General features: G+C 36.4%; 2 protein-coding genes across 5 annotated transcripts; one reads left to right on the top strand and one right to left on the bottom strand.

The window, feature by feature from the left end:
• The first annotated feature begins 918 nt into the window (after positions 1-918).
• On the top strand, positions 919-4,886 carry LOC121745225 (U-box domain-containing protein 35-like). 4 transcript variants are annotated; one of them, XM_042139034.1, is made up of 10 exons: positions 919-1,036; positions 1,232-1,428; positions 1,507-1,628; positions 1,696-1,817; positions 2,142-2,326; positions 2,459-2,742; positions 2,887-2,991; positions 3,151-3,579; positions 3,718-4,470; positions 4,563-4,886. In XM_042139034.1, the coding sequence occupies exons 2-10, from the start codon at positions 1,242-1,244 to the stop codon at positions 4,737-4,739; spliced, it is 2,364 nt and encodes a 787-aa protein (XP_041994968.1). In that variant the 5' UTR covers positions 919-1,036; positions 1,232-1,241; the 3' UTR covers positions 4,740-4,886. The 4 variants fall into 4 exon arrangements, with proteins under 4 accessions (XP_041994968.1, XP_041994972.1, XP_041994970.1 ...); XM_042139038.1 differs by lacking the exon at positions 919-1,036 and having other exon boundaries at positions 1,552-1,628; XM_042139036.1 differs by lacking the exon at positions 919-1,036 and having other exon boundaries at positions 1,534-1,628.
• Positions 4,887-5,051: 165 nt separating this feature from the next.
• On the bottom strand, positions 5,052-7,084 carry LOC121745226 (putative kinase-like protein TMKL1). The gene is made up of 2 exons (XM_042139039.1): positions 6,345-7,084; positions 5,052-6,099 (listed from the first exon to the last, which is right to left on the bottom strand). The coding sequence occupies exons 1-2, from the start codon at positions 6,835-6,837 to the stop codon at positions 5,540-5,542; spliced, it is 1,053 nt and encodes a 350-aa protein (XP_041994973.1). The 5' UTR covers positions 6,838-7,084; the 3' UTR covers positions 5,052-5,539.
• Between the last annotated feature and the right edge of the window lie 7,911 nt (positions 7,085-14,995).

Here is a 14,995-nt window from a genome sequence, read left to right as displayed (position 1 = left end):
ACCTCAAGCTCTCCAAAAACAACATCACCTGATCACTTATTTGCGTTGACCGTTAACTTTTAAGGATTCCGTCAAATTCGGACCAAATGTGACCCGTTTTTATTTGTGAGGGACCGAATAATTCAAAAGATAATGTTTTGGACCAAAATCAATAAATCGCAATATGTTAAGGACCAAAATTAACCTTTAGCCATTAATGTATAAATACTACTTTTTCATGGTTTCAGTTGCATATTTGATATGAGCGGTGTTCCTAGTAAAAGATTTAGATAAGGGTTATGCCTTTCAACTTTATTTAAAAATACATTTTTAGATAATTCAGATTATTAACAAGAGTTTTGCATAGCAATTTATTTAATACTACTAGTACTAAATAAATTTGAAAATATAAATAAGCATGTCATTGACTCTATTGCCTAGGAGACTTCGATTGAGTCAACTGCAGACCTACTACATTGAGCACGCAACTTCTAAAATTTGTAGTACTACATTATTTAATTTGGTGGATTATTTTTTATTTAATTTTATTGATAGCAATATTAGTTGTTACTTATTGATGAGGGAACTCTTATGTAAACTAATAAAACAAAATAAAGTTTTTAAAGTCATACCAAACAATTTAATGGCTTCCCAAGGATGTTTCAAATATTACTTATTAATTCATGAAAATTATCAACTACTACTAACATATAGGGCAAAGCCGGGTTAAACAAAATTATTATGTGGGGAAATTGTTATAGTATACAATAATTTAATGAAATTCTACTCCTATCAATGTATAGTATATTGTATCTGTCCAAATCAGAAAAAATCAACTGAAGACTTTTCCACATGTTAATATCATAACTAAACACATGGAATTTTAATTTATAGTATATATGCATTTTTTTCATTTAAAATTGACACTTGTAATTTGACATAACACAATAATTATCTTGATGAAGATGATCGACTATGTCATTTTTCCAACCTACATGTTGAAACCGGTCAAGCTGTTTGTTAACCAACTCCATACAAATTCTGCAGCTCAACACTGGTGAATATCAAATTTTGATATACTTTGCAATTTATTTATCTACACATTTTGTTTTCTATTTATTCCAGTTGCCAAATTGCATATGTTTTCTGTTAGTCAGCAGTTACCAAATTTTTGCATCAATTGTAGTTGTTTTTTGAGTTTCTTGGATTTAGATTTGTGCATTTTATAATCAGAATTTGTTTGCAAATTTAGAAGCATAGATATGGATGAGAAAAGCATGAAAAGAGTAGAAGGGTTTGCTGAATTGTCAGTTGTTGCTGTGGCTATAACCGGAAGTAGAAAAACCAAACATGTAATCACCTGGGCATTGGATAAATTTGTTCCAGAGGGAGTAGTTTACTTCAAGCTGCTCCACGTCCGCACTCTCGTATCGATCATCCCAACTCCGAGTAAGTCGTAGTATGCAATAATGGACTTGATAGAGCTCATCTGTTGGAGGGTGATTATGTAGTGTTGTGATGTAACAGTGGGTAATTTTATTCCAATTTCTCAAGTTCGAGATGATGTAGCAGCCGCGTATAAAAAGGAAATGGAGTGGCAAGCAGCAGAGAAGCTTCTACCTTACAAAAGAATGTGTAGTCAAAGAAAGGTTGGTTTTGTCTAAGAAGATTGTTGTTCACTTCAGTGTTGTGCTTAATCACTGCTTCAACGTTCAGGTGCAAGTCGAAATTGCACAGATAGAGTCGGATGATGTTGTCGCTGCAATTACCGGGGATATTCAGAAGCATAGGATTAGTACACTCGTTATTGGTGCTTCGTCTCGCAGTATTTTCTCAAGGTAATGCACAAAACAGCTACATCTTTTTATCTAATATTTTTGGAGCTATCTTGTTGTAACCATCACAGTAGATTTTATGAACTGCATCGAAAAACAATATTCTGATTCAGGGGAGCATAGTTACATTGTAACTGGATTTTTGTGTATTTCCTGTTATTTAGAAGTTGTTCATTTGTTGATCATAAAATAAAATATACAGATGAAAATTCCATGTCCGTTCTTTAGTTTACACGTTGCTGTCAATCATGTCGCAGGTTCAGCAACGAGCTTCGTGTATTTATCGTTCTTTTTTTGACTGATATGATTACTTAACTGTATGCCCAGGGCACGCACACTCTCCTCGAATATAGCAGAACGTTGTCCGCCTTTTTGCACTGTATATGCTGTTTCCAAAGGGAAACTATCATCGATTCGGCCAGCAGATTCAGAAACAAACCAGAGCTTTAGAGATGACAGCAGCGACACAAGTTCCGTTAATTCTTCAACCAATACTTGGTGCTCACGAACAGGTACTTCGTATGAAACTTCTGCTTTGTTGTCAATATATCACCTATTGTAGTTAATGCTATCGTTTAGTCGAAGAAAATGTATGGAATCAATTGGAAATGTGATCCAGTTCTTTCCTTGTATTATGCCTCCAGATCGGACAGACCAAGGCTCGTTCGCTCATTTCCGCTCTGCTTCACTGCCCATGCAGCGCTTCCAAGCTCTTTCCACCTTTAATCTGCCTCTTCTTCATAGTAGAACGCCTTCAAGTGGAGTCGTGGATCCTAAAAGTCCATGTCTGGAAGCTCAAGCAAGTAACGCGACAAACCTTTTCTCCAATGATTTAGATGTCAGTCAGGCCTCCAGCTTCACAAGCTCAGTAGCGGAAAATTCTTTGCTGCAACATGCTTCGACTTCTGAGACCTCTACCAAGGATCAGGTAATTATATTTTCGTATCGTTTCCCCATTTTTACATTGACTCATGGATGACATACTAGGAGGGCTCTACATAATAAGAATCTCGTATCTTCCTTTTATTCGGATGAATAATAATAAAATCGAGTAACTTGTAGTCTTTTCCAGCAGGATGATGTCAATTTTGAGCTAGAAAAATTGAGGATCGAACTCAGACATATTCGAGAAATGTATGCAATGGCCCAAGGAGAGGCAATTGATGCTTCTAGAAAGGTATATTTCTATAGCCACCATTCTTTTGGTGCTAAAACTTAGATGTTAACTCATTTTCAAGAAAGAGTTGTGATAGAGTAGAAGTATTGATTAATGAAGTTGACCTTAACATACTTTAAGAGAACATGCTTTGTTGTTCATTTCCCTGCTCTCGTTCAGTTAAACGAGCTTCAGAAACGCCATCTAGAGGAGGAAATTCATCTCAAACTGGAACTTTTAAAGGAGGAAGAAGCCAAAGAGTTGGCCAGACTGGAGAAAAAGAGATATGAAGATGCTTCAAGAGAAGCTGAAATTGTCAAGGAATGTGCTAAAAGAGAAGCAATGGAAAGAAAAGAGGCGGAGATCCAAGTTTCTCGTCAAACCAAAGAAAAAGAAAATCTTGAAAGCATCTTGAATGGCAATTTCTATCAATACCGTCAATATACATGGGAGGAAATTATATCTTCCACATCGTCGTTTTCTGAAGATCTCAAAATTGGAATGGGAGCATATGGAACTGTATATAAATGCAGTTTTCAGCATACAACCGCGGCTGTGAAAGTCCTTCATGCTAAGGAAGGGAGCAGAGTAAAACAATTCGAGCAAGAGGTATTTATTTCTTTATTCAAATAAGAATGAGTTTATTTTCGGATACCAAATGCAATCATTCTGAAAGGCATGTCATGTCTTTTGTTATAATTGTAACCGAAAGTTCTGAATGCTCTCTCTCTCGTTTTATTGATTTAGTTGAAAATATTGAGCAAAATCCGCCATCCGCACTTGCTGATTCTGTTGGGTGCATGTCCGGAGCAAAGTTGCTTGGTGTATGAGTTCATGGAGAATGGTAGCCTTGAAGATAGACTGTTCAGGAAAGATAAGACTCCTCCACTTTTAAGGTTTGATCGCGTCCGAATTGCTTGGGAAGTGGCTTCGGCTCTTGTCTTCCTTCACAATTCAAAGCCTAGAGCAATCATACATCGTGATCTAAAGCCAGCAAATATATTGCTTGATCGCAACTATGTGAGTAAAATCGGGGATGTTGGCCTTTCGACTATGGTTAGCGAAGACTCTCTTCTGGTATCCACTGCATACAAGGACACTGCGCCAGTGGGTACATTGTGCTATATCGATCCCGAGTATCAAAGAACAGGCATAGTCTGCCCCAAATCAGACGTTTACGCCTTTGGAATGGTTGTCCTACAGCTGCTGACAGCAAAACCAGCCATCGCCCTTGCTCATAAAGTGGAAAACGCAGTGGAAGACGATCGATTGTTGGAGGTACTAGATCCAGAGTGCGGTACATGGCCGATTGAAGAAGCAAAGGGCTTAGCTCTCATTGCATTGAAATGCACCGAGCTTAGACGGAGAGATAGACCTGATTTACAAGACGAAGTTCTTCCCGTTTTGGAGAAACTGAAAGACGTCGCTGAGAGAGCTCGGGATAAGACATTAGTTTCTGCACCACCACCTCCTAAACACTTCATTTGCCCCATTCTCAAAGTAAGCCTATTTTCCTCTTTCCCTCTTTTGGCCATCAATCCATGTGTTTTCAATTAGTTCAAAAGTTTTGATGCATAAATTTTGCATTGCAGGAAGTAATGAGTGATCCTTGTGTTGCTGCGGATGGCTATACATACGAGAGAAGGGCGATTGAGGCGTGGCTCACGGAGAAAGATACGTCTCCTATAACCGAATTATCGTTGCCCCACAAGCACCTAATTCGCAGTTTTGCCCTTCTTTCTGCTATTATGGAATGGAAGCAAACATAAAACCTCATTTCATTTTTTTGAGTTTAGTGAGTGTATTTTATAACAAACTTGTGTCTCCTAAAATATTATCCTGAAACTGTAAATATGGAATTACAATTTGAAACAATTATCTTATTTAGTAGTATCCATCAATGGTTTGAAGTGAAATTGACATAACAAAACACATGGAATTGAGTGATGATTTATACAGAGGAAACACAACTTTTAAGAGCCTTGACATAAAAGAAAAAGGTTATAATAAAGAGGTGGTCTCTTCTAGTAGTACAATTTTTTTAAAAAGCAAAATCTCAAACTTTTGCACAACCTCTCAAATTCAAAACAGCATGCTGTTGCAAAGATTTTTGTTTCTTTTGTAATGTCTCAGCTGTGAAAGAGAGCATCCAAATACAAAACAATAGCATTGCACCTTACAAAAAATTATAGGAGAAGAATGGTTAATGAAGTAGACTAAAGTTACAGAACCAGATATCGAATACAACCCACCGGCTATGACTCCGGCATCTCCTTGGCCACCGCAGAATAACCATCCACAAACACGATGCAATGCTTGTAAGCCGAAGCCGGAAACTTTGGGTTTTTTTTTTATCTTACTTTGAACATATTTTTCTTTCCTTTTCCCTTTTCTCATTTGAGAAATTGGTCTCACCTTTGGCAAAACTCAGTCTCCTTTCCTTTGACAAGTCATCCTTTTCATGATCAAAACGTGCTTGGATGAATGAGACCTTCATCACAACCTAAGTTAGTGTTTCCCATGTTCAAACATCATTCTTTGACTTGGCACTCTTTTTGCCTCGACTCCTTCACTTTGCAATGTCTTGAAGCTTATCCAGGATTTGCTTTATGTTAGGCCGGCGTCGTCGGGAAGGCGAGCAGCACGCGGTTGCAAGCTGGAAATATCTGAGCATACCGTCTTCGGCGACTACCCTCTCGTCGTTCTTAAGACCAACAAGAATCCCCGGGTGATGCAAATCTGCGCTAGTCATGGTGATTGGCAGATACGAATCTTGATCCTTCCCATCGACCGCCTGTTTCCCGGATAGCAATTCCAGAAATATGATCCCTAAGCTGTAGATGTCACTCTCCACGCAGGCGTCTCTCATTTTAATCAGCTCGGGGGCTCTATAACCCTCGAATCCAGACGCTTCAACCATTTGTTGCCCTGTACTGGGACTCAACAGCAGACGCACCCCAAAATCTGAGACATACGGGTGATACTTAGCACCCAATAGCACGTTCTTCGACTTGAGGTTACCATGGACTATCGGCTTCTCCAACGCTGTATGGAGATGGTGAAGCCCTCTAGCAATACCAATGGAGATTCTGCATATGGTAGGCCATTTATAAGCCTCCCCATTTCCATCTGTGCATTATATTCAACCACACTAAGTCAGTTCAACTCCCCTTCTTCTATATGTCTATTTCCACCATTCCAACATCAAAATAAACAATCTCATGTGTTTCACAAACATAAAACCTCAATTTAGACAAATGTTCAAACAAATCCCAAGCAGCAAAAAAAGCACATTCATTCAGCAGGACATGAAAAAAACACTTGAATCTACACATCAAACACATTCTTGAAAATCAAGATTCAATTTTTATTACCTTTGATGAACTGAGCCAAATTCCCAGAGGTGTAAAAGGGAAGAACCATCAATTTCTCCCCTCTGGGGCCTGCATAAAAGGCATTGAGAGGCACCAAATTGGGGTGCCTAACAGAGCCCAGCAGCTCAATAGCAGGCAAAACCTCCATCATCCTCAATGTACAAGTAGGCCTCAAGAATCTAAGCAATGCCACACAATTCAAATTAACCAAATCAGCTTTATACAAAGTCCCATAACTCGATTTCCCAATAACCTCTCCAGGCGCCTCAAGAATCTCCACCACACTAAGATCTTCCCCTCCTTCAAATTTCACCAGCTCCTCTGCATTCAACTTCAACACCCCATCCACCCCCTTGCCCTCCAAATCCAATCCCACATCATCATTTTTCGAATCTCTTCTTCGAAAACACAAAATTATTGAGAGAAAAATAATGGCTAAGAGTGAAAATGGGGTTAGAGTAGACAGCAGTATGAGTTTAAGCTTGTGCTCCATTTCTCATTGATCTGGGAAATCAAAGTGGTTTCTAGAATTGTCTGATTTGGGGAATCTTAAAAATGTGAACTTGGAGTTTATGAGTAAGTGGTGAAACAAAATCTTGATTGGGACTGAAGAATTAGTGGAATTTTAGACAAATCTGTGTGAGGAAGGTTGGCGGAGAGAGAGGGAGAGAGCACAGACTGTCTGACAGAGAGAGCAAGAAATGGCAGGTGGATTCATTTGAAGGATTATCTATCTATACAATAAATTAAATACTACTCCAATACTACTATGATTCTTTTAATTTAATGGTTATGCTCTTCACGAATTAAACTTGTTATTTGCCTATAAATCCGGCTGAATTAACGTTAACGCTAATAGTGGGTAAATTTTTTTTCAGGTAGGATGATAGTCTTTAGGCAGTTCATTTATGATAATTATTAGTAGTACTTATGATTGTGATGATTCACGCATTAATTTAGACACTTATTAATCTCAAGCAAGTCGGATTGTATATTTTTGTTTTGAATATTCTTATATTTATATCAAACAAAAAATATAAAATAAATATAAAATGTAAAAAAGTTTAGTAGTAACATTCTTTTTTCTAAATTAGTACTAATAATTTGGTATTTGTGAATGCAAGATGCAAATTTGATGTATCTCATGAATTTAAATTACACAAAGAAGTATCTAGATTAACGTTTTAATTTATTTAAAATACTTTTTTATAATTAATTCTTTCTCACTTTACTTGTTGGGTCTCAAAGGCAAATTTGACTATTTTACCTTTTTTTTCTTCTCTCATTGCTCTCTTACATGTATTTTAAAATAAAATTAAACTTAGATATTCTTTAGTTCTTTAGGATAATTCTTTGTAGTCTCCAAAATATCTTTATATGTAATTTATATGGTTCAAATTTTATAAGTATACTCTATTACGTCCCTACTATTTTCATTAGTCTTCCCTGAAAAATACTTCATTAATTTTTTAATTTTGGATACTTAAACAACATATTATTTCTACACATCATTTTATTTACAACTTATATCATTACACTATACTACTACTAATGATGTGGGGACCACATTTCACTAACACTACTTACACTAACTATCATTTGTCTTTCTCTTACTTTACCATTTATACATTGAAACCCGTGCTGATTGTCGAATCAAATGTTCATATTTTTTAAGAATCGATGAAGTATCTATTAATGTTATACTCTATTCATCTACAAAAAATATTCGCATTTGTAAAGGGCACGGTTTTTATGAGAATTTGGTAAAGTAAGAGAGTGAAAAAGAAAAAAAGTAAGAAAGAGAGGAGAAAGAGTAAGAGAAAAAATGGATAAAATATGAGATAAAGTTTCTATTTTTGAAATAGAGTGAACTGTCTCATTAGTCCCTAATATTTTGGGTTGTGATCCCTAAAAAAATAGCATTAGAGGACCCTAACGTTTAATATAATCACGAATGATGGTTTTTCGAACTAAAACACCCCAGGCCGTATAAGAGCATTTTTGTCACTGCGTTATATTGCTGGCATATAATTTCTACCACATTTATATTAGCAACTTCTTATGTAATTTGCTAATAAGTTATTGTATTTCATACGTAATTAAAATTTTTTCATTATTTAAACTTTTTATTTTTGTTATAATATACAGATTTATCATTATTTGCATTAATTAATTTGAAAATAATAAAATGAGACCTTTTTTCTTCCTTATAAAACTAAATTTCTAGTATTTTTCCGTGTTTTTATTTCCCCTAAATTACCTTGATTTATGGATCAATTTTATTTATTATGAAAAATATCCTAATTTTGCGGTATTAATTTATAAATTTACATTCTCTTAGTTTCAAATACTATTATTAATTAAAAAATTCAAGGACTAAATAACTAATATCACATGCTTGAATATTTTTAAAATATTACTCATTTTTAATTTTATCATGAATGGCAAGAAACTGTGCAAATTTATATCTAAAGTTTGAATGTTCATATGATGTTAAAAATTTCCGTTTGAGCTAAATTAAAATTCTCAATCAAATACCAATCATAAAAATCGTCTTAAAGTTAGGCTTAGAGTAATAAATTAGATTGATTTTATATAATGAAATAATTGTAATATTTTAAATGTCAGTGTTTTCAAGAAAATAATTACTGATTTAATTAAATGTGAAATATTTTTTATTCTGTTTATTATTGATTTAGATTTTATTGCATAAATAACTTCACTTTTCTATATTTTTTGTTATTTCTCAATTAATTTTCTATATGATATAACTAGTAAGTATATTGTTACTATTAACTAGAAATAGAGGGATATGAGACATTTTTTTCCTGTGCAAATAATGATAAAACTTTAATCACGTATAAAGTACCAGAACTTATTAGGAAATCACATAAGAAGTTGCTGACAGAAATATGACAGAATTCATATGTCAGCGAAATTGGAGATTGCCAACAAATGACCTTCAAGCCATTTGGGCATTTTCCTCCGCAAAGTGGCTAAAAACACTGCAATCGCGATTATACTAACGTTAGGGGTCCTCTGGCGCTAATTTTTTTTGTTAGGAGTCTGTGGTGTCACAACCCAAAATGTTAGGGACGAATGAGCCAGTTCACTCTTTGAAATAAGAATTTTTTTTACATCCCAAAATGATAAAATGAGATTATTTTTCGTAGACGAATAGATATAATATTAATATATATATAGGTGTATTCATATTCTTTTTCCATCTTTTGTTCTATTGTCCTTCTTAATCTCGGCCATTCAATTTCCAGATTTGATGGTTGATTTTGATGCCACTTGTAATTAGTTTAATTATTAAAAAAAAATTGAAAAGGGCAAGAATGGAAGAACAATTTCACGCCATTTATTCCCTTCCCATATTTCACGCTCTATTTTTGTTTGTGGGATTTGTTTTCCTTAATTACGACATAATTACGGCGATCACTTCTGGGATCCATTCTGCGCCGATTCTGCAGTCTACGAATCAAGGTTCTCGGCAAGGGGATGTTGCCGGATAATCTCCCTGTAGTCGTCAAGGCCAAGCTCATCTCCAAAACAGAAGATCAAGGAAGCCGACGGTGCGGTGCTTCTCACTGCTTAAGGTTATTGATTCTATGACTGTTTTATTGTTTCACTTTTAGAAATGTTCGAATTTCAGTGGTTTATGATCGAGTTTTAGACTTTTAGGGTTTTTGCGATCGATGGATGTTGTTGAATTGGTTTCCGTAATGTTCTTCTTTAGTTAATTGCTCGGGATCTGATATGATTTACTTCCGTAATGATTGTTTTATATGTAATAATGGACGATTTGTGAACTGTAATGTAATTGTTTGTTGACCAGTTTAATTTAGGCGGCCGAGATTGATTGTTCGGTGCAAGTTTCTTGTTTTCCCCAAGGGTTTAGCAATCCTTGGGGCTAGGGTGTAGTATGTAGTTAGTATTAAAACTGTCATCAAAGTCCACGAGTTTCAGTCATTCATCTAGGGTTTAGAAATCATATCGGCTAGGTAGTAGTTTTTAACTGATACATATAATGAACATATATTATTGTGTAATGGTTGTTTTAGTTTCTGTAATGGACGATTTGTGACCTGTAATGTAAATGTTTGCTGACCATTTTAATTTAAGTTTGGCCGTGTTTGATTGTTCGGCGCACATTTCATGTTTTCCCCAAGGTTTTAGCAATTCTTGGGGCTAGGGTGTAGTTAAAAGGACAAGATTTTGCACGCGTGTCGTTTGCACGTGTCCCTTCCTATTCAACAAGATTTATAAGTTCACACTTTCCAAAATACTATTAATTAGCATATGGTAAGTTAGGGTGTCGAACCCACGAGGAACGGTAGCATCCGCTATGTATTTCCACACTTAAGATTTGTTTTGGCGATGCCGCCACGCTCTAAATTGGGGGTGGGAACTAAACTACGAAATATAAACAACACTTAAGCTAAGGTGGAAACTAAAAGTGCAAATAAAATGTAATTAGAATAAAGCATTTAAACTGGAACGCAGACTGGGCAATCTGATAAACTGGGCAACTTAGCAGAGAAATAGAGCAGTAGCTAGAAAATTACAACATTTAGCGAAAATAAGAACATTCGGAAATAAAAACAGAGCAACTACATGCATGAGCATTCCTAAGATTAGAAAGCAAAAGAGACTAAGTTAAAAGGCTAAGGAAAATAAACTAAGTGTTGGCTCCTAAAAGAAAGCTAGAAACTAGGACTGTGACCCTTAAAGTGGCTAAACTAATTAACTCCTAAAAGCTATCCTAAATCACATGTAAGTGGAGGTTGAGTGCAGAGGTAACTAAGCTAAATGGGCTGCCAAAAGTGAAAAGGAATGTGATTGAAAAGGTGTACATCTTGTCTCCTAGCTCCTATTGTCCAAGGTGTAAAACCAATGGATAAAAGCCTACAACTAATGGTCCTTCAACTTGACTCCTAAAAGATGATCATGGTTCCTAATTCAACACAAAAGGCATGAAAATAAGAGTAGATAAAAGACTAAATGGCTGCTACACAACCAAGCAAGAGAAAAACCAAATCATCAATTAAACTACCTAAACATGCATTGAAAACACCAAATGAAAAGCTGAAAACTAAAGCACTTAAACATGATGAAAGAAGCTTCAAGAACACTTAAACATGGTGGAAGTACACTTAAGAACCGAGCTCATCAAACTCATGCCAAATCATACGAAAATGACACCCGACGGGGCACCGAAAACACACAACACCATGGCTTATTTTTTTTGAAACTTTTCCAACTCTTTGTCCACGTTTTTAACTACAACTAACTAAGAAAATGCTTGAGAAACTGACTTTAAAAGCTTGAAAGAAGTTTTAACTAAACAAGAACATAACCAACACTAGAACTAAACAACAATCTAAAACCAAAATTCAAACAAGAGCTAAACTTAAAGCACATTAAACACAACCACTTAGAGAAATTACTACTTGAAATGAGCTTTTAAAACAAGAACAACAACAATAACTAAGAGTGAGAAAGGTGCAAAAGAACTCCACAAGTTAAGACAAGCAACTAGAGAAAATAAACACTACTACTAAATTACTACTACTTCAACCCATGATGAACAAAGATATTGGCAGCCTTGAAGTTGAAATCTCTCTTCTTAAGGAAGAGAGAAAAGTTTCCTAGAGAGAGAATAAACTAAAACTAAAACTAAAACTAAGTGGTGAGTGACAAGTGGTTCTTGGAAAGTTAATAACTTTTAATACATATATCCAATAAAAGATATTTCCCCTTCTTTTTTTACTCTCCAAGGGCAGATATGGGCGTGTGTACCAAGTGGGATTTGTCCTTGATAAGTGTGTGGAAGTGGCTTTAATCATTTTCCCGTCGGGTTCAAACTGGACAGTCCAACAGCTTGGGCAGTTTGAGTCTTCTTTGCCTTCTTCCTCCACGTTCTTCCATTTCATGTCATTTTGCCCTCTTTCTTGCATGTTTTCCTCTTCGTGCGGTCATTAAGTAGCTTCCTAACTTAATGATCCATATCCTGCCAAAAAGCATCTTTTTTCATGCAAATATTCAACTAATAAGTACGAAAAGTAATCAAATCCGAGTGACAAAAACTAGCCTATCAAACCTCCTCACACTTGGATCATACTTGTCCCAAGTATGTGGTTGGACTTTTCACTCAATTGCTAGTTTAAGTCACTCCCCTCTACTTTCTAGACACACTCACACACACTAACTAAACCCAACATAACACAAAGACACTTACTAAACACAAACACACACAACGACTCGAGAAACACATGAAAGACAAACCAAGCAAGTTGTGTGAAAAGCGTAATGATACCCCCAAGAACCAAGTTGAAACAGATTGTTAAAACATAATTTTCTTCATCGAACAATGTAGTTTCAACCATCGGTCTCATCAAGATAGTTAAGCACATATCACAAGCAAAAGATTCACTCCCTGACCCTCTCTAATTGTAAGGACAATTCTCTCAAGAATAATGATGAAAATGCAATCAAGGAGATATCACTTTATCACATGTAGCTCAAGAGAGTCTTGCACTGGATATAATGGGGCTTGGGACCATTTAAATATTGTCGGTTAGATCCTAGGGGTCCTAAGCTAGTGAGTGTAGTACAACAAAATACTTGTGCATATTCTCCAAATGGATACTTAGAACCTCCAAACACAATCACCTAATATCAAACCAAAAGCTATCTTCTACCTTCCCACTCTTGCCTTGCCATTTTCTCTTTGTTTAGCTTCATTACTCTCTTTCCTTCTTTTTCTGTTTTCTGTTTCTTTTTTTTTCTTTTGCTGTTTCCTATTCTTCTCTTCTTTTTTTTTTAAAATTTTTGGTAGCCACTTTTTTTTCTTTTTTTCTTGGTGGGGGGCAGATTTTTCGGATGTTCACAACTACAATCTCTTTCCCAAAAGGTGGTGATCATGTAGGAGCAACTAAGCACATTTATTTTACACAAAAGGGAAACCATTTTCTAACTTGGAAAAAAATGTAGGCTCAAGGTTTCAAAGTGGCAACTAGGGGCAGCTTCTTTTGGTTGATGTAATCACAAAGAATAAGGCTCAATTTGGCTTTTCCTAGTGCCTTCTATCTATGCCATAGTGACAAGGAGATATCAACTATCATGCAATGCAATGTCATTCCACGCTCGAAAAGATGTAGAAAGTGTTCTACTTTGAGGCTTTGAACCTTACCATTTGTGGGTTTTTATGCAAGTGGTGCTTCACATTTCCATTGTACTCAACTTCATCCAATCAAAACCACAAGTTCTTGAATAGATTTTTCAAAACAAAGCAAGTCCTGTTTTTACGGTTCAATAGGGGGATCATTACCAAATCATGCATCAAGGCTTGGAAAAAGGATAAAACACGGCTCTTGACAAAAACAACACAACACAACACGACCGAACAACTAAACAAACCCCCTCCTTACACTAGACCTTGCTTGCCCTCAAGCAAGTTTGGTTAAAATGTTGGAAAAGGACACACATCACATAAAACTTAGAAAACCAAGAACAACACAAAACAAACCCCCTCCTCACACTTCGGCGTTGCTTGCTCGAGAGCAAGTAGACCAAGTGTTTAGAGAGAGTTTACTAACAACACAAAACATTCACAAAGGCCGGCAAGGCCACAAAGCATGCATCAAGGCCGACAAGGCCACAACACGAAGCATGCAAGGCCGACAAGGCCACAATTACAAAAATTGCAAAGCAAACACATACATCACACATGTATACAACAACTAAAAGAGAGGGTTGGATAGAAATCACCTCCCCCGCACAAAGCGAGGGGTACGGGCTGATGTGACATGTGGTGGTGGAGGTGGTGCAACTTCCTCCTTGGATTTCGATTCCAAGCTCATGTGTCGGCTTCACGGCTCCTCCTGTTTTGGCCACTTTATCCACTAGGGCATTCAGATTGCCCTGTTCAACAAACTGGGCAGGATACATTTGTTATTCCAAAAAATCATCATCAAATCTTGCTTTCCAATCCTTCCAAGTAGACGCATTCAACTTCCTTTTAGCGTCCCTATAGAGTTTAGAACCCTTCTCTGAACTCACGTAAAACACACAAACATCGGGGCTTATACACATGATGTCGTCGGCCGAAGTCCAACCGGTCACCTCCTTATGCCTCTTCAAAACCTTGGTTGGATCTTTTTCATGACTCTTGTGTAAGCTACTATTGATGATCATGGAATTGGTGTCATTTTTTTTTCAAAGAGTTGAGTTTGGAAGGAAATGCAATCGACTCCAATTTAGGTGGATGAATCTCCAATGATAGCAACATTTTCTCCACTCTTGGACTGGGCAGTTCATTCTGACTGGGCAGTTCCTTAGGATCAGAGAGTTTACATCTCTTAGGTGGGTTTGTGTGATTCCTCTTCTTGCACCAAGTCATTATTTCAGCCTCTATCTCCTCATCACTAAGCTCTTGAGTGTTGAATAACTTGCATTCACTAAGTTCTTCAAGCTCAACTTGTTCTTCAATGCAGGGCAATAGATACATAGCTTGCAAAAACTCGGCTTCAAGAAAGTCGAGACCTTTAAACTCTTTGATCAACTTCTCACCTGGGCCATTTTCCAACTTACTATTGATAATGATTGGAAGAGTCTCATTTATCCCCAAGTAGGCAAACTTTAGG

Source organism: Salvia splendens, chromosome 8 (genome assembly GCF_004379255.2).
Source record: "Salvia splendens isolate huo1 chromosome 8, SspV2, whole genome shotgun sequence".
NCBI lineage: Eukaryota > Viridiplantae > Streptophyta > Magnoliopsida > Lamiales > Lamiaceae > Salvia > Salvia splendens.
This window is presented reverse-complemented; position numbering and strand designations above follow the sequence as displayed.

Coding starts and splice junctions, on each gene's coding strand:
- LOC121745225 (XM_042139034.1), top strand. CDS start 1,242: ATGGATGAGAAAAGCATGAAAAGAGTAGAAGGGTTTGCTGAATTGTCA. Junction 1,429..1,506: donor ATCGATCATCCCAACTCCGA/GTAAGTCGTAGT, acceptor GTGATGTAACAG/TGGGTAATTTTATTCCAATT. Junction 1,818..2,141: donor TCTCGCAGTATTTTCTCAAG/GTAATGCACAAA, acceptor CTGTATGCCCAG/GGCACGCACACTCTCCTCGA.
- LOC121745226 (XM_042139039.1), bottom strand. CDS start 6,837: ATGGAGCACAAGCTTAAACTCATACTGCTGTCTACTCTAACCCCATTT. Junction 6,100..6,344: donor TTTGGCTCAGTTCATCAAAG/GTAATAAAAATT, acceptor TATAATGCACAG/ATGGAAATGGGGAGGCTTAT.